Source organism: Sorex fumeus, unplaced genomic scaffold (genome assembly GCF_029834395.1).
Source record: "Sorex fumeus unplaced genomic scaffold, SorFum_2.1 ptg000093l, whole genome shotgun sequence".
NCBI lineage: Eukaryota > Metazoa > Chordata > Mammalia > Eulipotyphla > Soricidae > Sorex > Sorex fumeus.
The window spans coordinates 6,074,660-6,097,689 of NW_026606150.1; the positions used below are offsets into that span (position 1 = coordinate 6,074,660).

General features: G+C 43.1%; 1 protein-coding gene across 2 annotated transcripts in view; it reads left to right on the forward strand.

Annotated features, from left to right (window-relative positions):
* Positions 1–23,030, forward strand: part of KDM2A (lysine demethylase 2A) — a 123,311-nt gene that overhangs the window by 51,944 nt on the left and 48,337 nt on the right. For both annotated transcript variants that reach the window (XM_056132025.1, XM_056132026.1), the window contains 4 exons: positions 13,273–13,411; positions 14,280–14,358; positions 15,540–15,586; positions 22,547–22,725. In XM_056132025.1, the coding sequence (XP_055988000.1) occupies positions 13,273–13,411; positions 14,280–14,358; positions 15,540–15,586; positions 22,547–22,725 (444 nt within the window). The remainder of the gene's footprint in view (positions 1–13,272; positions 13,412–14,279; positions 14,359–15,539; positions 15,587–22,546; positions 22,726–23,030) is intronic.

Sequence of the window (23,030 nt, forward strand, 5' to 3'; positions counted from 1 at the left end):
CATCCCCACTGTACTATTCTCCCTGGCGCCTGTTTTCTCTGGTTTAATTTGAGTTGCTGCAGAGGGGTAACTGAAAGCTTAGGGGAGAGAGGTCTTGCCAGAAAGCTTTTATAAAGTCTTCATAAGGGAGAGAGGAGGAAAATACATGTGTGTGTGGGAGCACTTTGGAATACCAGGTGTACATGTGCACACTCACTTGATATTGGAAAAAGAGCTTACCTGTTTGTTGAGATTGACCTTTGCGAAGCCACCACAGCCTTGCTCCCTGCAGAGAGGGTTCAGAGAGGAAAGCATCCTGATGAGGAATGTAGCAGGGCTAGAAATATGGGCAGAGAAACAAATTTTCCTCTGGCTTCAGGGACTCTACTCTCTGTAAATTCATCTGAAGACTTGGGGCGAGCAGCATTTGTGACACGAGCGTGGTTTATATCGTCGGCTGAGTATCTGTAGAGTTGATGTTCTTCAGAACATGTTTCCTTAAGGTTCACAGTACCTTTCCGAGTGACTGGCAGAAAGTCATTCTTATTTCCCCTTTATATTTAAGAGGAACTTCCAGGGACTTTTTCTTTTTTAAAATTATAAATAGTTGTTGCCTAATATAAATTGTTTTTTGCTTAAAAAAAATCTTGTTTTCTCCTCTCATGAAAAGCACATGCCCTTTGAGCAGTCTCCTCTGGCTAGTATCCTACTGTCCTTCTGCCCGCAGAAGACTGAAGCTGGGACTTACCTCATGTGTCATATAAGGACTTAGAGTTGTATCAGCCACTGAAGATGGTGGAAAACCAACTAGCCATTATTTTTGTTTCTCACTAGGTGTCCGTTGCTATAGAAAAAAATCAGGCAGTAAACAGAAGTTGTTCAGGGAGTATTTGAATCTCAGTGAATATTTATTGACTAATGAAAATAGATAGTTTGAGTTGAGGGAGAAACAGTATTTCTGAGTTTATTATTGTTTCCAGTTTTGGAGGGTGATTTTTCAGTTGCTGCATGTGGGTAATTTAAAGATTATTTTCCTAAGAGTAGACCTTTTTCAACCTTTCTTTTCTTCTATTGTTGGAGGAGAATAATTAGAAAAAGCAAATGCTTCATATGTTTTTTGGATATGATTTCACTTGAAATCACATTTTTAGAAAAATGTCAGTAAGAATGCAGGTCTAAAATTTTTTCTGAAGTTACAGAGAAGGAAGTGAAGATTTGAAAGAATGGTACGGAAAGGTTGTGAATGCAGAATTACATATGTTGACTTTCTAGTCACTCAAGAAATATAATCCCAGAGTGCCTGCCTGCCTTCCTTCCTTAAGCCCTTTATTTGTTTGTTTGTTTGTTTTTTTACTTTTTTGGGTCACACCCAGTGATGCTTAGGGATTACTCCTGGCTCTGCCCTCAGGAATTACTCCTGGTGGTGCTCGGGGGACCCTATGGGATATCAGGAATTGAACCCAGTTCAGCTGTGCAACGCAAATGCCCTACTAGTTGTACTATCATTCCTGCCCCAAGGATGTCTTTCTTCTGTAATGACCATTGCTGTTGCTTTTTCCCAGTTTCTCTGATGGCTTTACTATCCTGCTTTTGGAGGATACAGTGATTGACTTTTTGCATACTGATAAGAGAATGTAACATTTCTGTGTTCTCTTTTGCTTGTATCTAAGGAAAAGAGTATAAATGTATATTCTGATAAATACACTTGAGTTTAATAAAAATGTACTTTTGACATGATATCTGAACTCATTTCTCTTCAGTACCATGTTGAGACGCTTTTCAGAATGAATTTCAGAGGGTAATTTTGTTACTTGATTTGTTTTTCTTTGCACAGTTGTGGAGTGATACCACGCAGCAGCGAGCACACAATGAACAATTGATTATACCAAGCAGTATGTAGTAAAGCAGTGTTGGGAGCAGAGTGATAGTATTGCACATAGAGCACTTGCCTTGCATGTGGCTGACCCCTGTGGTCTTCCAAGTGTACCAGGAGTGATCCCTGAGCACAGATCCAGGAGTAAGTCCTGAGTACAACTGGATGTGCCTCTGCCCCCCACCCCCCAAGGAAGAAAGGAAAAGCAGACAATGTTGATGAAAGAAATTCAGCAATTAATTCACTTTCCAGTGGTTTGTGGAGGGCCTATTTGTGTGGTCAGGGTGACTGTATCCTGACTCTCAGAGAATTGTAGGATCATTCTTTAGTAGGCATTTAACACTAGTTTTGGGGAAACTGATAGGGAAAAGTTCACTTTGTATTGTATATTCTTCTTTCTAGCATTCTTCCTCTCAGTTGCTTTCTTTCTTTCTCTCTCTTTTTGGGGAGTTGGGTGGTCTGGGCTATGCTCAGGACTTCCTTATGGCTCTGCTCTGCAGTCCTTAGTGATGCTTGGGAAACCAGTTGGAGTGTGGGGACTCAAACCCCAGTCAGCCATGTGCAAGGCAAGAGCCCTTTCTACTCTATTATATCATTGGCCCTTGTCTGCCTTTTCTGTATTCTGTTTGTTTGTTTTAACAGTGAAGAAATTGGATGGCCATGTCTTTCATATGGTGGACACTTGTTCAGTTCCTTGCATTTGTATGGTCCCCTGAGCACCAACAGGAGTGAACACCCCTGCCAAAGAAGAAACCAAAAAATTAGCTGTGAATGATCTTTTTGACAAATTTTATAGATAATGTCTGTTTCTTTTGTGGGGGGATGCACTCCCAGCAGTGCTCAGGGCCTCTGTGTTCATGTTCTCAGCTGCGTGCAAGGCCTTAACCCCTGTACTGTTTTTTCCTGTGTGATAACACCTTCTATGGATTACTGTCATGGAAATAACTGATCTACAGAACTTTTTCATACACAGTGTTCTGTGCTGTTTGAAGTAAGTTATCTCAGAAACTTACTAATTGAATGAGCTGAACTTTCAGCGACAGAAAAGTTTCTTCAGCCATGTCAATACTCAACACACATATTCTGTATAACATACTTTTTTTGGGTGTGTGGGGGTCCACACCCAGCGGTGCTCAGGCCTTCCTTGGGCTTAGTGATCAGGGATCACTCCTGGCAGTGCTCAGGAATATGGGGTGCCAGGAATTGAACTTGTGCCGGCAGCATGCAAGGCAAACGCCTTACCCCCATACTAATGCTCCAGCCTTAGTATTATATATAATATATATTCTGTATAGCATACTAAAACAGCTATATTAAAACTCAATATGTGGGCTGAGGCTATAGCTGAGTGGTAAAATGCACATTATGCATGTGTGAGTCCTGGGTTCAATCCCCAGCACAGTCATGAAAAGTGAAAAGTTGCATATTCTTCCTTTATCCTTGTGCCTCTTATGGTTTCAGGGGCAACTTATGTTACCCAGATCAAAAGGTAAAAAAGGATTCTAATTTAATCATTTGTAAGGCATGAGTCTCACTGTTTTTCTGCACTATTTGATTTCCTCATTAAAATTTCTCATGGGGGGCTAGAGGTACAGTCATGTTTCTCCTAGGTTCAGTCCCCAGCTCCTCATATATGTTTCCTTGAACCCCCTCAGGAGTGATTCCTGAGTACAGAGCTGGGAATAAGACCCAGATACCACAGGATGTGGCCCAAAAACAAAAAAATAAATAAAACTTCTCATTAGGGGGCTGGAGAGATGGTATAGCATTTAAAGTACTTCCCTTGCTTGTGCAGAGCCAGGAGCAAGCTCTGAGCATAGACGAGTGTGACACCCAACAAAAATTTCTTGTGAAGGGGCTGGAGTGATGGTACAACAGGTAGAACACTTGCTTTGCATATGGTTAACCGAGGTCTCATCCCTGCATCCCATTTGGTCCCCTGAGCACCACCAGAGTAATTTCTGAGTGCAGAGCCAGAAATAACCCCTGAGCATCACTGGGTGTGGCCCCCAAACAAAAACAACAAAAATTTATAACATGTAGCACTGTCGGGCTGTAGTGATAGCACAGCGGCAGGGCGTTTGCCTTGCATGCAGCCAGCCTGGCAGAACTGGGTTTGATTCCTCTGCCCCTCTCGGAGAGTCCGGCAAGCTACCAAGAGTATCTCGCCCGCGTGGCAAGCCTGGCAAGCTACTCGTGACATATTCAATATGCCAAACACAGTAACAACAAATCTCAAAATGGAGACTAGGCTCTGCCATGAGGGCGGGATACTCTCAGTAGCTTGCCAGATTGTCCGAGAGGGACGGAGGAATCGAACCCGGGTTCGGCTGCGTGCAAGGCAAACGCCCTACCTGCTGTGCTATCGCTCCAGCCCTTGTAAGAAGTAATGAAAAAAATTTTCTCTGCACAGATTACACACAGCCTTTTAATGTTACATGTCTGTAATGTTACACGTCTGTATGTGTCAGTCTCTCATTAATGAGGATATACTGAAATATTTAGAGGTGAGGGGGAAGTGAGGAAGCATAATTGTTTGAAGAGATTTCTGTATCCTTGTTTCTTGGAATTCCATAAAGTAAGAATGATTAAGTATTTCCTTCGGTATCAGTTGCTTTTTAAATTAATTTTGTTTTGGGGGCACCTCCCAGCTGTGCTTACGAGGCACTACTCCCCGCCTGCTGTTCATAGAGCCATGCTGAACTGGGGTTCAGACCCAGTTCTCCCCTATACAAAGCACACACCCCGGCCCTTCCAGCTAGTTCCTGGGCCCCGACATCAGTTCCTTTGGTGAGCCTTTGCAAATCCCTCTCTGTTAATGAAGGGATTGGACTCAGTAACATTTGTATTTAACTATCTTAATACATCACACATTGAGTTCTTTTTCTATCATTTATTTACATGTTTGTCTCCCCCTACCGGCCAACTGTGTTTTTGAGTCCTAGGACTAGACTAACTTCATCCATGCAGGCATTTTTGTTCCATATTCAGTGTGTCCCCATTTTGTAAATGAGTAAGTATTCAGGTTTTTTAAAACCTTTGTACCACATCTCGTGTTTAGGGGCTCTGTGCTCAGGAAACCATGTGATACCTAGGATTGAACCCTGGTCAGTCTCATATAAAACATGCTGCTCTAGTCTGTTGAGCTGGCTTTGAAACCCCAGATGATAATTTTTTTTTCTTTTTGGGTCACACCCAGCGATGCACAGGAGTTACTCCTGGCGGTGCTCAGGGGACCATATGGAATGCTGGAAATCAAACCTGGGTTGGCCACATGCAAGGCAAATGCCCTACTCGCTGCACTATCACTCCAGCCCCAATAATTTTTTTTATAGCATACACACACATGGGTAGGCAGGTGTCTATTTATATGTGCTCCGTTGTGTGACCTTGTAATAATGTTGGATTTTCAAAAATGTGGGAAGAAAATGAGAAAGTGTCACTATAAATTTTAGTGGAGGGACTGGAGAGGTAGTGCAGGGGTTAATGCCTTGCACATAGCCAAACATGGTCCCCCTAAACCTTGACAGGAGTGATCCCTGAGCACTGTCAAGTATGTCCTAAACCTCTCCCCTACCCCAGCCCAAAGACAGTTGATCAAAAAAATGTGCATGTTTATAATGTTTTGAAGAGGGCAGAGTGAGAGCCTGCATTTCTCTGAAGAGTGTAATAGGGGCTGGAGAGATAGTGCCAGGGTTCAGGTGCGTGCCTAACAATTGACTGGGTCCTGCAACACCACGGGGTCTCCCATGCATCACAGGATGAGTGCAGCTCTGGCGGGCCCCGGGCACCTTCACAGTGACCTGGGAAATCTGCAGCACCCTGTGCTCACGTGGAACCTGTTGGCCCAGAGTCCCTTCCTGAGCACCTCATGGGAAACCCAAAGTAAATGAAGGTGTATTAGTGCGTATAAAGCTATCGGGTACTGATTTGGTATGTTTTATAAAGGTTACAAAGGTTTAATCCATGTAGCTTTCCAGACACTGCCAGTAGCAGTCCCTGCACATCAGGCCAGGAATAAGCCATCAGCATTGCTGAGTTTGGCCCCAGCTCCACCCCCAAATTTCTTTACTTAAACATATGTATTGCCTTATCCTTTTTTTTAATAACTTGTCAGTTACTTTTATTGAGGTATAATATTATATGCTATATAATTCACCTTTATAAAAGTATGCAGTTCAGGGGCTAGAGAAATAGTACAGCAGGTAAGGTCCTTACCTTGCATACAGCTGACCCAGATTCAGCACCACATATAGTCTTGTAGCCCCACTAGAAGTAGGCCCTAAGCACAGCTAGCTGTGACTGAGACACAAACAACTCCATAATGTAGATAACCCCATAATGTAGGATTTCAGCGTATTCACAGGGTTCCAGTACATTTCCATTACTCTTGAAATGTCTAGTACATATTAGCAGTATTCCCTGTCTCTCTTCCATCTAATCCTAGTTACCACCACTGCACTTTCTGTCTCTATATTTGCCTGTTTTGGACATGTCATGTACATTTAATAATATAGTATGTAATTTTTTTGTGACTGGCTTTTTCATTTACATAGTTTTCAGAGTTTATATGTTTTATAACATGTACCATTTCTTTATTAACTTTTAGTGCTTAATGATACTGTATGGATATACCATATTCTAATAGCTGATGGGCCTTGGGTTGTTCTTTCCTTTGGCTGTAACGAATAATGTTGCTATGCACATTTGTGTGAGCATGGTTTTATTCTCTGGAGTAGATAACTAGGAATGGAATTACTATGTTGTAATGATAACTCAGTTTAACTATTTGAGGAAATCCCAAGCTGTTTTCTCCAAAAAGGGATTATACTGTCCTGTGTTCCATGACTTGTAGTATGGAACTTTTTCACTTTGTCTACAACCTCACCAACATTTTTTATTTGATTAGTGAAATGAAGTAGTATTGCATTACGATTTTGGTTGCACTTCCTTAATAACCAATAATATAATGACTAATGATGTGTATATATAAATGTAAGCTAATGACTGCTAATATATCGTTTGCTTATTGGCTAGTTGTATATCTTTGAGATACTTCTTAAAATATACTTATTAAAATTCTTTGCCCATTTAAAATTTGTTTTTATCACTAAATTATAAGAACATTTTTCAAATAGTCTTCCCCCCTTCTCATTTTTGGTGGTGCTCATGTGTCACTCTTGGCTTTGGATTAAACCCAGGTCAGCTACATGCATGGCAAGTGCCTTACCCACTGTACAATCTTTCCAATCCCAAGAGGGGTTTTTTGATACATGCCAGGCATTGGGTCCTTATGAGATACATGATACATGATTTACAAATATTTTTTCCCAGTAATTGTATAGTTTTTGTTTTGGAGCCACACCCGGTTGTGCTTAGGGAATCATGTAATGGTGCTGACCTGGGCTGGATGTTGCAAGGCGCCCTGCCTCTGTGGCAGGGCACTCCTTTTGACCTCTCTCTCCTTTTGGGTGCTGTGGTTTGCAAAAGAGGCATTGAGTGGCAATCACATTTGGTCTATAGTCTACTTTCAGCATGCATCTCCCATCCTGGGCGGATCTTCCCGACACCCTTTGTTTGGTGCTCTGCTCTCTATCTGAGCTGCCTTTACTCCTAGAGTGTGCGGCTGGCCTCCAAGCCATGGAGTAAACCTCCTGGTATTTATCTCGGCTATTCTTGGGTGTTAGTCTCCTAATTTGTTACTTTATGTTCCCCAGATGAATGCAGTCTTTCTATGTCTGTCCCTCTCTTTCTGACTCATTTCGCTTAGCATGATACTTTCCGTGTAGTACAATTTGTATGTAAATTTCATGACTTCATCCTTTCTAACAACTACATAGTACTCCATTGTGTAGATATACCAAAGTTTCTTTAACCAGTCATCTGTTCTCGGGCACTCAGGTTTTTTCCAGATTCTAGCTATTGTAAACAGTGCTGCAATGAACAAACAAGTGCAGATGTCACTTCGACTATACTTTTTTGCCTCTCTGGGGTATATTCCCAGGAGTGGTATTGCTGGGTCAAATGGGAGCTCAATTTCTAATTTTTTGAGAATCGTCCATACTGTTTTCCAAAAGGGCTGAACCAGTCGGCATTCCCACCAGCAGTGAAGGAGGGTCCCTTTCTCGCCACATCCACACCAACACCGGTTGCTAGTTCGATTCCTCCGCCCCTCTTGGAGAGCCCGGCAAACTACCGAGAGTATCTCGTCCACACGGCAGAGCCTGGCAAGCTACCTGTGACGTATTCGATATGCCAAACACAGTAACAACAAGTCTCATGATGGAGACGTTACTGGGCCCACTCGAGCAAATCGATGAACAACAGTAGGACAGTGACAGTGACATGTTATTCTAAATCAGTTTTCTTCATTTTTGTATTTATCGTTCCTAATATATAAAAATGCAACTGGTTTTATTACTTTAGTTAATAAAAACAATTTTGTGTGTGAATCCTTAATTTTTTGGAGGGGGGCCACACCTGGCAGTGCTGGGGTTACTCCTGGCTCTGCATTCAGGAATTACTCCTTACTTTCTCAGGGGACAATATGGGATGCCGGGGATTGAACCAAGATCCGCTCCATGCAAGTCAAGCGCCTTACCCACTGTACTGTCACTCCAAACAATTTTCTGTGTACTAGAGCATGACATTTGTTAATAGAGCTAGTTTTACCTTTTCATTTCCAAACTTAAGTTTTTCTTGCCTAATTGCCATGACTAGGACCTCCAGTTCAGTATTGAATAGAAGTGATATGAGCAGATAATCTTGCCTTATTTTTTCTCTTCAGGAGGAAGTTTACTTTCAGTCTTTTTCCATTAAGTAAGATATTAGTAGTGGGATTTGGCAGTTGCCTTTTATCGTCTGGGGGAAAGTTCCATTTATTTTGCATAGGTTGAATGTCTTTCATCATGAAAGGATGCTAAATTTTGTCAAGTGCTTTTTCTGCACCTATTGCGATGACATGATTTTTTTTTATTTTCTTTTTGGGTCACACCCGGCAATGCACAGGGGTTACTCCTGGTTCATGCACTCAGGAATTACTCCTGGCTGTGCTAGGGGGACCATATGGGATGCTGGGAATCGAACTTGGATCGGCCGCATGCAAGGCAAACGCCCTACCTGCTGTGCTATTGCTCCAGCCCCGAGATGACATGATTTTTGTCCCTTATTCTTTCACATTACTTTTATAGTGATAAGCGTAGAACCTGAACACTGTCACTGAAAGTCAACAAATACAGACTCTAAAGTTCAGCGTTTCTTTTCTATGCACTATTTTAAAAAGCAATGCTGTATTAATAGGCAACATGTTTATAGGCAGTTAATTTTAGTTTTCAGTGCTGTTGTAAAAGTATGTTGTCGTATTATAGTCAACAAATTCAGCTTTGGGTTTTGGCCATTTTTCTATGGGACAAGTACTGTTTTAGCTAACCTTCAAAAAATAATTTTGGGGGGCAGAGATAGTACAGTGAGCAGGGCAGACACCTTGGGCCTTTTTTCAATTTCCAGCACCACAGGTTGTCCCCTGAGCATAGACCCAGGGGTAAGCCCTGAATACTGCTGGGTAAGGCCCCCAAACAAACAGAAACATGTTTTTTCCTCTTTTCATCTCTTCCAAGTAATTGAGAGGTGCAAATGGTTGTTGTCATCAGTGGATATTCTCTGCTTAAACTCCTGATTTCCTGGCTTATTTTCCCTTTTACTTTTTCGGCTATATTACATAAAGACATTTTGAGAAAATACTGGAGCGATAGCACAGTGGTAGGGCGTTTGCCTTGCACGCAGCCGGCTCGGCTGAGCCAGGTTTGATTCCTCCACCCCTCTCAGAGAGCCCGGCAAGCTACCGAGAGTATCTCGCCCGCATGGCAAAGCGTGGCAAGCTACCCATGACGTATTCGATATGCCCAACACATTAACAACAAATCTCAATAGAGACGTTACTGGGCCTGCTTGAATAAATCGATGAACAACAGGAGGACAGTGCTACAGTGCTACCCTTTACGTTACCTCCCCTTTAAAAAGGGGGGAGGATTGAATAGTACAGCAGGTAGGGCATTTGCCTCGCACATAGCCAAGCAAGATACGATCCCCAGCATCCCATATGGTCCCTCAGCACTGCCAGGAGTAATTCTTGAGTGCAGAGGCAGTAGTAACCCTTGAGCATTGCTGGGTGTGACCCAAAAAGCAACAAACACCCCCCCCCCAAAAAAAAAAACCTTGAGATAAAGAATGCCAGTTTTTGTGTAGTGATTGATACTTTTTGCTATCTGTTTGTGCATCATCATCTGTTCTTCACTTACCTATTATAGTCGGGCCAGACCGCATATAATGACTTGACTTGCATACAACCAACCTGGGTTCGATCCTTGGCATCCCATATGTCCTCCCAAGCACTGCCAGGAGTAATTCCTGAGTGCAGGTGGGACGTAAAAACCAAAAAATGAAAAAAACTAATAATAAAAATGACACAGGTAATTTTTACGTTATTGCTGATTTCCCAGTTGTAAGACTCAAAAAAAAAAGTGAACACGACTTGGGTGAAGAAGCAGCCTTCTCTCTGTCCTTAGACTCTCCATATTGAAAGGACAGGAAGAAGGAAAGCATGTAATAAAAAAATGGAAAGAAAGAAGTTTTGGCTACCAGGCACAGAAAGGTGGAGCCCTCATGGTTCTCAGCGTCTCTTAGGAGTGTCCTATACCAAAAAAGAACCCAAAATCAATAATCTAGGGGTGTAAGACATTGTAAGTAAGAGTACCCTCTCTTCTTAAAGTAATTAAAAAATTTTTTTAACTATATGGCATTATTGGAATAAGTGAATGGTCTACCAAAATTAGGCCTTTTGGTTTTTGAGCTGTTATTTATGGTAGCAGTGGTGCTCAGTAGGAGTGTTGTAAACCTTGCAGCTAAATATGGTAAAGCCGTTAGATGTCCTTCAGTGTTTCTAACTAAAACTGGGGGCTGAATTTTGTTCTTTGGTGCAATCAGTTTTGCTTCTTTTAATGTTGCTGCTTAGTTTTCCTTTGTTTTCTTATAGATATTTCCCACCTTCCCTTTCCTTTGTAGTTGAGACTGATGACCAGGGGGTCACACACTTGACCGTGGTGCCCACCAAAGGTTGCCTTTTCATTGTGTTCACTGTGATGTTCACACAGCTTTTCACCAGGGGCCACACTTCCTTGTTGTGGTGCTTGCACACCTATTAGTCGGGCTTACCAGGGATCATGTTCCTTCTGTGTTATTTCTGTTTGTTTAGATTTTTTGTTTTGGGGCCATACGGCGATACGTGGAGACGCTCAGGGGTTACTCCTGGCTCTGCACTCAGGAATTACTCGGGGGTTTATTCCTGGCTCTGCTCACAGAAATCACTCCTTGAGGGCTCAGGGGACCATATGGAGTGCTGGGGATCGAACTTGGGTCAATCATGCGTAAGGCAAATGCCCTACCTGCTGAATACTATCATTCCAGCCACATTCTTTTTAACCGTACTCCCCAGTTCCTGGCAGTAATTAATTCACTTTCTATGAATTAGTCTGTTCCGGACATTTTGTAATCATAGTACTTGATATTTTGTGTATGACTTCGTTCACTTAGCCTAGAACCTTTGAAGTTTATCTGCATTATAGGACACATCAGGACTTATCTTTTTATGGTCAGATACTATTCTGTTGTGTGTATATATGCATGTTATCTAACAAAGGGGTATGTTCTGAGAAATGCCTTTTTAGACAGTTTCATTGTGCAAATGTTGTAGAATGTAATTACACATTGCCAGATGATAGAGCATACTCCCCATCTTGGCTGGATGGGGTAGCCTATTGTGAGTCCTGTCCTCTGAGTGGTTCACGAGACCCCATTTGTCAGGCTGTCCGTCACTGGTCCACCTCTTGGCTATTATAAAGATTGCTGCTTTGAACATGTGGCTTGGTTTTGTTTTCATTTTTTTATGAAAGTTTCTATTTCCTTTGAAATACATACCTAAAGGTAGATTTTTCAGGTTACATAGCTTTATGTTTAACTTTTAGAAACTGCCAAACTATTTTTTATCCTCCTTTGGACCACATCCAGCTGTGCTCAGTGCTCACTCAGGCTCCTTGCTCAGGGTTTGCTCTTGATGGTACTTATGGGATACATGGTGCCGCGGATCAAATCGGGGTCAACCACATCTTAAGCAAGCTCCTTCCCCCTGTACCATCTCTCTGACCCCAGTACTTGCCAAGCTATTTTCCAACATGGTTGCACCATTTTACCTTAACATTTTATGTTCCCAGCAGCAGAGTATGATGGTTTCAATCTCCCTACATTCTTACCAACACTTATTTTTGTTTGTCTTTGTGATAATGATCATTCCATTGTCTGTGAAGTGGCAGTTTTAATTTTCATTTCCTCTAATGACTAATGATATTGAACATCTTTTCATGTGCTCATTGGACATTTGGGAAATATCTTTGAGCCCTAAATGCCGGTGCTCTGTTGCTCAGAATGCTTTATTTTCTGGTTTGGTTTTTGTTTTTTTGGAACTATACACAGTGTTGAGGGCTACTTCCTGCTTGGTGCGCAGGGATCCTCCCAGGGGAGCTCAGAGGATAGTGCCAAGACTTGAATCCCGGGGTTCTCTGTGCAGAGCATGTGCCCCAGCCTTCTTAGCTATCTCCTTGATCAGATTTGGTCTACTCTTTTGTTTTGTTTTTGGATCACACCCAGAAGTGCTCCTGACTTACTCCTGGCTCTGTACTCAGGGATGACTCCTAACGAGCTCAGGGAACCATATGGGATGCTGGGGGTGAACCCCAGGTTGACAGCATGCAAGGCAAGCACCCTACCCACTGTGCTATTGCTCCAGCCCCAGATTTAGTCTATTTTTCTTCTTAATTTTGTTTTTTGGCTTTTTTGGGGCACATCAGCTATACTCAGGTATAGCATAGCCTGACTTTGTACTCAGGAATTACTCCTCTTGTTGCTCAGGGGGGACCCATATGGGATGCGGGGGATTGAATCTGGGTCAGCGACATGCAAGGCAAACGCTCTATCAGCTATATTTCATTCCAGCCTCAGATTTAGTCTATTCTTGAAGGTTGTTTGAGAAAACTAATCCAGATATAGTTTCCTGATCAGTAATTATATTTTGTATCCTTGTCTAAAATATCTAAAATGCCAGTATTTGAAATGACTTTTTTTGTGCATATGTATTTCTCTGTTCAAAGATTTGGTAAAGTGCACAGGTTGGGAACTTAGCCTCATCAGAACTAACAGTCTGTACACTGGGGAGAGCAGCTGGCCTTTAATGAAGAGAAAGATCTATGAGTAGAAATATTAATGCTCGATGTAGTAACTGGATTTGAAAGACGCACTTTATAGGTGTAAGGGAAGCTATGATAGGCATGAAAAAGACCACGATTTTCACTTTTATTTTGTTTTCTCCCCAGCGTGGTACCATGAGGCGGCGCTATGAAGATGATGGTATCTCAGATGATGAAATTGAAGGGAAAAGGACTTTTGACCTGGAAGAGAAACTCCACACCAACAAATACAATGCAAATTTTGTTACTTTTATGGAGGGAAAAGGTCAGTATTGTTTTGAGACCTACAGCTCTTGGTTTAGGAAGCCTCAGGCTCTGGGGACTGTAGCTCAGTGTTCGCACACTGCAAGAGCCCCTCAATGCCGCATGCTCTTTTTCTCAATTCCTGTCCCACGTGCTGTTCATGCACTGTCTCCCGCCCCAGCCTCCCACCCTGTGAGTCATTCTCTGCTATATTGGAGCAGCAGTGCTGTTGGAGTGGCCCCCTAAAGTCTTCTTTCCCATCCCATCCCTTGGTTAGAGTCTAATTAAGAATGGTTCTTAAAGAAAAAAACTGAAGGGGGGTTTCCTATGTACCATGCAGCTTTTGCTCTCAGCAGATGGACAAGGATGTTCTGGTATGCAATTTAATGAATAGAATTAAATTTATTTTCTGTTAAGAGACAGGACATGTGGTAAGGTAGCCCTAGTGGTGCGCGCCCACCTCCCCAGCAGAGCCACATGTAGTCCCTATTAAAATAAAACAGAGAGGCCCAGGGATGTATGGAACTCAGTAGGGCGCTTGCCGCATGTGTGTGAGACCCTGGATCCAGTCCCAGGCAGGCAGGAAGGACCAGAAGGGAGGGAAAGTAAATAAAACAGGGTGATAGTTTTTCTTAGGATTTATGAGATAATTCTTTAAGGCACTTCATGTATTTTAAGTTCTGAAATTACAGTGGAAATGCATAGAAATCTCTTACCTTCTCAGTGTCTATTGGCAAGAGTGTTTAATGACAAACATGTATTGTTTAATGGAACAAAACTGTATACACAGGAAGAGCAGGCACCATCTCTTCCTTGTTAGAATCCTTTTTATGTCCAGTTTGTCATTTTGTAGAATCTCTTGTCTAACAGTTATTTTTCTGTCATGACAGATTTTAATGTAGAATATATCCAGCGAGGTGGCTTAAGAGATCCTCTGATTTTCAAGAACTCTGATGGACTTGGAATAAAGTAAGTGTTCACGGCCCAGTTGGAGTATTGTTGTAAAAGGATAACGTTACACCTAAGACATTGAGGCAGTTACTATGCCAAACATTTGTTACCACCCCAGAGATAAAAATAGCCTTTCTATTTAGATTTAAAATGTGTATATTTTCTATTTGTTATAAAACCATTGATGGTTGTTACAAGTCAATGAAATAATACAGATGAGCAGAAAAAGAAACTAAAAATAAATCTGAATACTACTCTGAGATAGTAATCAGTATTACATTTGAGTGGGGTCACACCTGGCTGTGCTCATGCGCTCAGAGCTTACTCCTTTCTCTGAGTTTAGGGTTTTCTTCTGGCCATAGGAGGTGCCAGGCATCGGATTTGGGTTGGCCACGTGCAAGGCAAACATCCTACCCTGCCTCTCATCATTAACCTTTTGGTGTAGATGTGTTCATTTATATTTTAAATTTGTTTTTAAGGGCCAGGGAAAGAGCCCTAGTGGTAGAGTGCATGCTTGTGTGCTAGGTCCTGAGTCCCATCCCTGGCACTGCATGTGTGCTCCCCCCTCCCCCCCATTCTTTCCCAGCATTACTAGGGTGGCCCTGGTAGCCTTCAAGCATGAATTATGACACTTACACTTCTGGGCCACACACTGTGGGGAGAGGCCCCTATTACTCAACAGACAAACACACGCATACATACACACGTATTTTCTAGTTTGTTTGGGAGCTACACCTAGCAGTACTTCAGGGCTATTCCTGCCTGTGCTCAGGATTGACTGTGACAGTGGTTGGGGAACCATATGCAGTGCCAGGGAGTGAACGTGACTTGGCCACATGCAAGGCAAGCACCTTAACCTCCAGAACTATTTCTCTGTGCCCCGGTTTTAAAACTTAATATGGAGATTGCTGTATCTTGATGCAGAGATCTTAGTTTTACTTACTTATTTGTTTTGGGGCCATGTCCAGCGATGCCCAAGAGTTACTCCTGACTCAGAAATTAATTCCTGGCAGTGCTCTGGAGACTATATGGGGTGCTAGGGGTTTGGGTCGAACCCAGGTTGGCCAGATGCAAGGCATGTGCCTTACCCACTGTACTATTACTTTGACACCCAAATGGTCTTAGTTTTCTAAGGGAAAGGAGCACACTGCTAGAGAAACTGTTCTTTTCATGTGTACTTACTCATGTTTGTTTTATAGGATGCCAGATCCAGACTTCACTGTGAATGACGTCAAAATGTGTGTGGGTGAGTATTAGGCGTTACCCTTTGTTCTTTGAGACACAGACTTAGGATTGAATCCTTTATCTCATACTGAGATGCAGCGTTTTAGAACATTGAGATATATATTTGAAGTATACACTCCTTGAAGTATATACATAGAATATATAAGTCCTTCTTCTCTTTCCACTTTTTTTCTTGTCATATCCGGCAGTGCTCAGGGATCATTCCTGGCAGGACTCGGGAACCAGATGGGGTGTTGGGGCTTGAACCTGGGTTTGCCACATTCAAGGAGAGCACTCGACCTGCTGTACTGTCACTCTGTTTCTGCCTAGCATTTTTAATCTGTGTATCACTCTTCTCCGTGAAGAGCGTGCCTTCTTACCAATTAAGTGACGATTTTATTTTCCTCTCTGGGCCTAAAATGAGGATTCATTCATTTCTGTGATTTCTCTCTCTAGAAGCAGTGGAGAAATTACTAGATTTTCACCAAGACTGTTTAGTAATTTGTCTAAGATTTGAAATTTTGTAATCTGAGAAATACATTAAAATTTCTCTTCATTAGTGACTGGGTAACTTTGATTTTTATTATATTGAAATTTGAGGGAGGGGCTTGTACGTGGGGTGGTGTTTAGCTTTTCATGCGCTGACCCAGGCTCGATCCCCCGCATCTCATACGGTCTCCTTGGCACCACCAGGAATGAGTTCTGAGTGCAGAGCCAGGAGTAAATCCTGAGCATTGCTGAGTGTGGGAGAAAAGGGTTGAGGGAGAGGGAGAAAAGAGAAAAAGAGTGAAGGAGGAGAGGAGGGAGAAAGAGAGAGAGTGAGGGAGAGAGAGAGATTTAGGGAAAGAAAAAAATTAGAACAATACCAAAAAGAGAAAGAAAGGAAAGCTTCCTGGGGATTGTATAAGTTTAATTCACCTTTCTGTCAGCCCTTGGTGTTGAAACACAAGCAGCGTTCTTAAGAATTCAGTCAGAGCTGGTCACTGCTATACATGATAGGACAAGGGTATGGATTAAGATCATTGAGAAATGTCTGCAACAGGACAGGAAACCAGTTTCCTGCCGCTCTGCCCTACAGCACGACGTGCTCTAGTCCGGCTCTTGCTTTGCAAGCTCCGTACGTGCTGCTGTCCCTTCACCACTTGAGGGCTCTTTTAAATGACTAAGAGCTTCTGCTGTCAGTGCAGAACCACCAGCTTTGGTCCCTGCATCCGCATGGTCCCCGGACACCACTAGATGTGATCCCCCAGCCATGGAGTAGCCCCCCAGAACTGTCATGTATGGCCCCAGCCTCCCCACCCCCACCCCATTCCCTTCTCTTTGTTGGTGAGCTGAAAGTCAGGTAGAGGAGAGTTCTCTGGTTCCCTGTTTTTCACTCCCTCTCTGCTCCCAGTTAGATCCCAGTCACTTCCTGTCACAGTGCAAGGAGGTCTCACAGCCCCTGGACTAGAGTCATTGCTCAGGAAAGCTGTTGAAAAATGAAAATACTGTTCTACTCTTAACAAGGAAGGGCTCTCACAGGCGCCCCCAGAAAGTTTGTGTGTCTTTATTATTTGTTCTCTTATTTTTATATGGGGTGGGGTTTGGGTCACCCCAGACATGCTCAGGGATCACTCCTCATGGTACTTGGGGATCTATATGTGATGCCAGGGGTAAAGTCTGGGTCAGCTCTTTGTCTCTGTCTCTGTCTCTGTCTCTGTCTCTGTCTCTCTCTCTCTCTCTCTCCCCCCCCCCCCCCCCGCGCCCCCCATAGCCACAGTGCTCAGGGCTTACTCCTGGCTCTACACTCAGCTCTCAGTCTTAGTGGGGCTTGTTAGAGCTCATACAGCAGTGCTGGGGGTCGAGCCTGTGTTGGCTGTACTGTATCTCTGGCCTCCCCTGTCTTTCTAATAGACCTCTAAAGACAGGGGTTCCCGGGATCCTTAACATTCATGGGCTAGCTTGCATTTAAACACATTCCTCAGTAATGTGTTTACTATTAGTAATCATTTTTTTTTTTTAGGAAGCCCTTTGTAACCCTATCTTCCTTCCTTCCTTCCTCCCTCCCTCCTTCCCTTCCTCCTTCCTCCCTCCCTCCCTCCCCACTCCCTCCTCTCCTCTTCCTCATTTTTGGGCAGCACCTGGCCATGCTCAGGGCTTAGTCCTGTCTTTGCACTCGAGGATCACTCCTGTTGGGGCTTGAGCAGCCATATGGGGTGTCAGAGACTAAATCTAGGTCAGCTGCATGGGAAGCGAGCGCCCTCCCGCTGTCCTGTTGCTCCAGCCCAACCCTGTGTTTTTAAATAGATCTGTGGATGATCACAGATGTCTTTGCCTTGATTGAAAATAAAGCATTGGGGGCGGCTCAGAGATAGTTCACGGATAAGACTCTTTCCTTGCATGTGGCTGACTCTGGTTTGATCTCCAGCACTGTGTATGTTCCCCAAGCACTATCAGAAGTGACCCTTGAGGGCCAGAGCCGTAGTACAGCGGGTAGGGTGTTTGCCTTGCACATGCCGATCCGAGTTCAATCCTTGGCATTCCATATGGTCCCCCAAGCACCGCCAGGAGTAACCCCTGAGCATTGCTGGATATGACTCAAAAAGAAAGAAAGAGAGAGAGAGAGAGAGAGAGAGAGAGAGAAATGACCCTTGAGCACAGAGGTAGGAATAGCAGCCTGAGTACAGCTGGTGTGGCCTTAAAGCCCAGTGTGCTAAGGGATCACAGTTGGTGTGGCTCAGGAACCATATGTGCTGGGAATCGACCCTGGGTCAGCTGAATGCTAGGAAAGCGTCATCTGCTGCACTAGCTCGCCAGCACAATAAAAATATGTTTTTAATAATAAGATAAAATAGAACAGTGGGATTTGCGAGATACTCAAAGGATTAGAGTACATATATGGACTGCATAGGCTCGCTTGGGTTTAATCCTTGGCACTGCATGGCCCCCTGATAGCCTCCAGTGATACTGGAGAGACTCTTAAATAAAAGGAAAACCAAGTTTTGATTGTATCTAACCTAACAGGCTTGTTTCAGCTGAGGTCTGTGTTACCTGAAGTTTGGATTCTTGGTGGGGTGGGGCAGGTTGTTGTGGGGGGGTTGTGCCACACCCAGTGGTGCTCAGGGCTTACTCCTGGTTCTGTGCTCAGGGCTTACTCCTGGCAGGCTCTGGAGACCAAACAGGATGCCAGTGATTAAAGCCAGGTTGGCCATGTGCAAGGCAAAAGCTCTACCTGATGTGTTACCATTCCAGCCCCAGATCGTTTTTGAGGGGTGGCACACTGGGCGGTGCTTGGGGCCTGCTCCTATGTTGTTCAGGAGGCCACAAGGGCTCCAGTGTGCAAGACAAGCACCCTATCCCCCTGCCCAGCTCCCCTGCCTGACGTTAGTTGTTTTTTTTTTTCCTTTAAGTGATGAATGACTGTCAGAAAGCAGTGATTAAAGTTATTGCTGATTATAGCTGCCATTTTCTTTTCTTTGTTGTTTTTTTTGATCTTTAAGGTGATATACTTTTTTTTTAAATTTTTAAAAAATTTTTATTAGTGAGATACCATGAGGTACAGTTGTAGACTTACAGATTTTTGTGCTTGAGTTTTAATTATACAATGATCAAATACCCATCCCTCCACCAGTGCCCATTTCCCACCATCACGGATCCCAGTATCCCTCCCACCCCCCATTCCCCCCATCCCACCCTGCCTCTGTGGCAGGACACTCCCTTTTGTTCTCTCTCTCCTTTTGGGTGTTGTGGTTTGCAAAAGAGGCATTGAGTGGCAATCATATTCGGTCTGTAGTCTACTTTCAGCATGCTTCTCCCATCCTAGGAGGATCCTCCCAACACCCTTTATTTGGTGCTTCCTTCTCTATCTGAGCTCCCTTTTCCCCTAGCATGTGTAACTGGCCTCCAAGCCATGGAGTAAAATTCCTGGTACTAATCTGGGCCACTCTTGGGTGTTAGTCTCCTATTTTGTTACTTTATGTTCCCCAGATGAATGCAATGTTTCTATGTCTATCCCTCTCTTTCTGACTCATTTCACTTAACATGATACTTTCTATGTAGTACCACTTGTATGTAAATTTCATGACTTCATCTTTTCTAGCAACAGCTGCCATTTTCATTGCATCCAGTCATCTTTTCTATGTAGAGTTTTACTTCTAGTGTCAGTTCATGTTCCAAAAAGAATAAAACCATTTTAGCTTGTGACCTTGATGTTATGTGTGGCTAAACATCTCTAGGTTCAAATCCCAGGCCCACTGATTACTAACTGTATAACCTTGGAAAAGCTACCTCAGTGACTAATGCATAGGCGGTATGGAACACATAGTAAATACTCAGGAAGTGTTATCTGTTACTAAGCTCATCTTTTTCTCCTAAGTGCCCTACGCATGGGCGTAATGAAACCGCTTTTTCTTTGATATGTGTTTTGAAAGAGCATTTTATTTTTATTGTGGTAAAATACAGATAATAAAATTTATCATTATAATAATTTTAAACTACATGATTCAGTGGCATTAAGTATACTCCTTTCTGATATCTAGTTCAGAACCTTTTCATCACCCCAGACAGAAACTCCATACCCATTAAGTTGTCAATGCCTGTTGCCTCTCAGGCCCTGGCAGCCTCTAATCTATTTTTCTCTTTCTCTGAATTTGCTTTTTCTGGATATCACATATAAATGGAATCATTAAGTATATACCTTTTTTGTGTTGCTTTGTTTCTTTCATAAGAATGTATTCATTTCTTTTCTGCATGTAGCAAATAAGTTTATTATTCCTCCTCCCCCTTTTCTTCCTCTTTTAATGGTTGAGTAATCTGTAGTACACTCATTGTATGGGTATTTCACATTTTCTTTATTCTGTTGTTGGACTTTTGGGTTGTTAACTGCCTTTTGGCTATTGTGAGCTCTTGTGAAAATTAATGTACAGGGTTTTTTTGAACATCTGATTTTGATTATTTTTAGTGTAAACCTTGGAGTGAAATTGCTCGCCATGCAGTCATTCTTTAATTATTGGATGAATTGCCAGATTGTTTTCCATAGCAGCTATATCATTTTCAGTTTCTGCAGTGAAGTCTGACGGGTTCTAATTTCTCTCATTCTCTTCCAGGATTTGACTATTCTCCTTTCTTTAAAATTAAAAAATAGGAGGGGAGTGCTAAGAGATAGTACAGTGGGTAGGGAATTAAGCTCATGGCCTCACATTTGGAGTCTTCTGTTCTGCCCTTTGAGCTATATCCCTAGCCCCGGAACAGTAATTTCATTTTTGTTTTGGGACCACATCTGGTGGCGTTCAGGGGTTATACCTGGTTCTGCACTCAGGAATCACTTTTAGCCTGCTCAGGGAACCATCTGAGATGCCAGAGTTCGAACCCATGTCAGCCGCGTGCAAGGCAAGCGCCCTGCCCCCTTATACTATCTCTGGCCCCTCAACAGTACTTTTAATATTCCACAACATTTCTTTCTCTTTCTCTCTGACTCCCTCAGCCACAGCTGTAGTTCTTCTTCCTTTCTTCTTTCCTTGTCTCTGTTTGGAATTCTCTTATTCTTCAAGACTTAAATATTTCTTTTCTTTTTTTGCGGGGGAGGGGCATACCCAGCAATGCTCAGGGGTTACTCGTGGCTCTGCAATCAGAAATAATTCCTTGGCAGTTCTTGGAGGACCATAAGGCTCCATGGGATACAGGGGATTGAACCCCGGTCAGCTGCGTGCGAGGCAAACAGCCTACCCAGTGACTGTCATCTCAGCCCTTTTTTCACTTTCTTTTCCTAAGTTTATTCGAGTCAGTTTAGTAAAAAGCACATGTAGACATACACATGCTTCGTTCACTTTATTTTTTTTTTTTGCGGGGGGGCCACACCAGCAGTGCTCAGGGCATACTCCTGGCTCTGTACTCAGGGATCACTCTTGTATCACACCCAGATCAGGCATATGCAAGGCAAGGGCCTCACCTACTCTGCTTTACTCAGCCCTCTTCTCATTTTACTATAGTTTCAGTACCTTTGTGTGCTAAATATTGTTTCGTTGACTAAATCCTCACAGGGGGTCACATGGTAATGTTATTCCTGTGTGGTAGAAAAAGATACTGATGTTCATAGATTTGCCCAAGTAGTATTGGAGTGGAGGTCTAGTACTAGAGTAGAGCTTTCTGCCCCCTGCTAAATGTATGCTATCTCTGTGGCATTCTGCCTTTCATTGTACTTGTTGACTGAGAAACTGATAGAGCTTGTGTTCATCCTGTGTGTTCCTGCTTCAGTAGATGTGATGGGGGAGGAGTGTTTAACAGACACACTCAACAGGTTTATGAGAAAGTAGCCCCCCCTTTTTGGAAGGGACCCTCAATGGGGGTAGAGAGGTTGAGTACATGGCATTTTGTGTGAGACTCTTTCCATCTCTGGCACTGTCTGCCTCTCTCCCAGTATGGCTCAGTGTAGCCCGGTGGCCTTGAGCACTGAGCTCGAAGGCCTAGCATCTCTTGGGATAGCCCATATTTAAAAGGGAGAGAGAAAAATGGCCAGAGTCACGTTTAATCTAGTCCTCACTAAACTGTAGACCCCTTATTAGATCAGCAGATCACTGCATCCTCTTACCTGCGTCAGGGCAATGGAGTTTGTTGCATTGAGCTTTGACCAGAGTTGGGCAATCTGGGTTCTTGTCCTGAGTTACCTAGCACCTACTTTTCTGTATGACATAGATGTTAGTGCTTAGCATTTATACTTGTTAGGATTGAGAAAGGTATTGACAGAGGTCTGATGTCTGACCACGTAGTACACCTGCCATTGGAAAGGATGGATGTTCTTGATGTTGCCTCTTTCCCATTCTCTGTGATTTGATTTTCTGTTCATTACCCATCTCAAGTGACAAGTGTCACCTTGTCTGTTCTGAATATCCTAAAAATAACAGGCTAAATAAATAAGGAAAGTTTTTCCTCTAGTTGTGTTATTTTCTTAAGATATTTCAGGGTGTTAGTGACTCAGTAGAGATGATCAATGCATCTTTCATGGCAGGGAGTCGCCGCATGGTGGATGTCATGGATGTGAACACACAGAAAGGCATTGAAATGACCATGGCTCAATGGACACGCTACTATGAGACTCCGGAGGAGGAGCGAGAAAAACTCTATAATGTCATCAGCCTAGAGTTTAGCCACACCAGGCTGGAGAACATGGTGCAAAGACCCTCAACGGTTAGTCAAATAATTTTCTCCACATTAGCATCGTCACCAAAAAGGTTATTTATACACTGGAAGAACTTGTAGCTTTTTGTTGGTCAGTCTGTTTTTGTGGTGGGGGGAGGATTGTTTGACATGAGCACTAGCGCTGCTCCCAGTGGTGCTCAAAAGACCGTGTGCTGCTGGGAATTGAAGCCGGGCCCCTGGCGAGCTGGGCATGCCGCACTCAGCCTGCTGAGCTGTCGTTTCAGCCTTAACTTTTTGTACACACCAAGACAAAGATGAACAAGACTATATGATGATACTTGTTTATTCTTTTC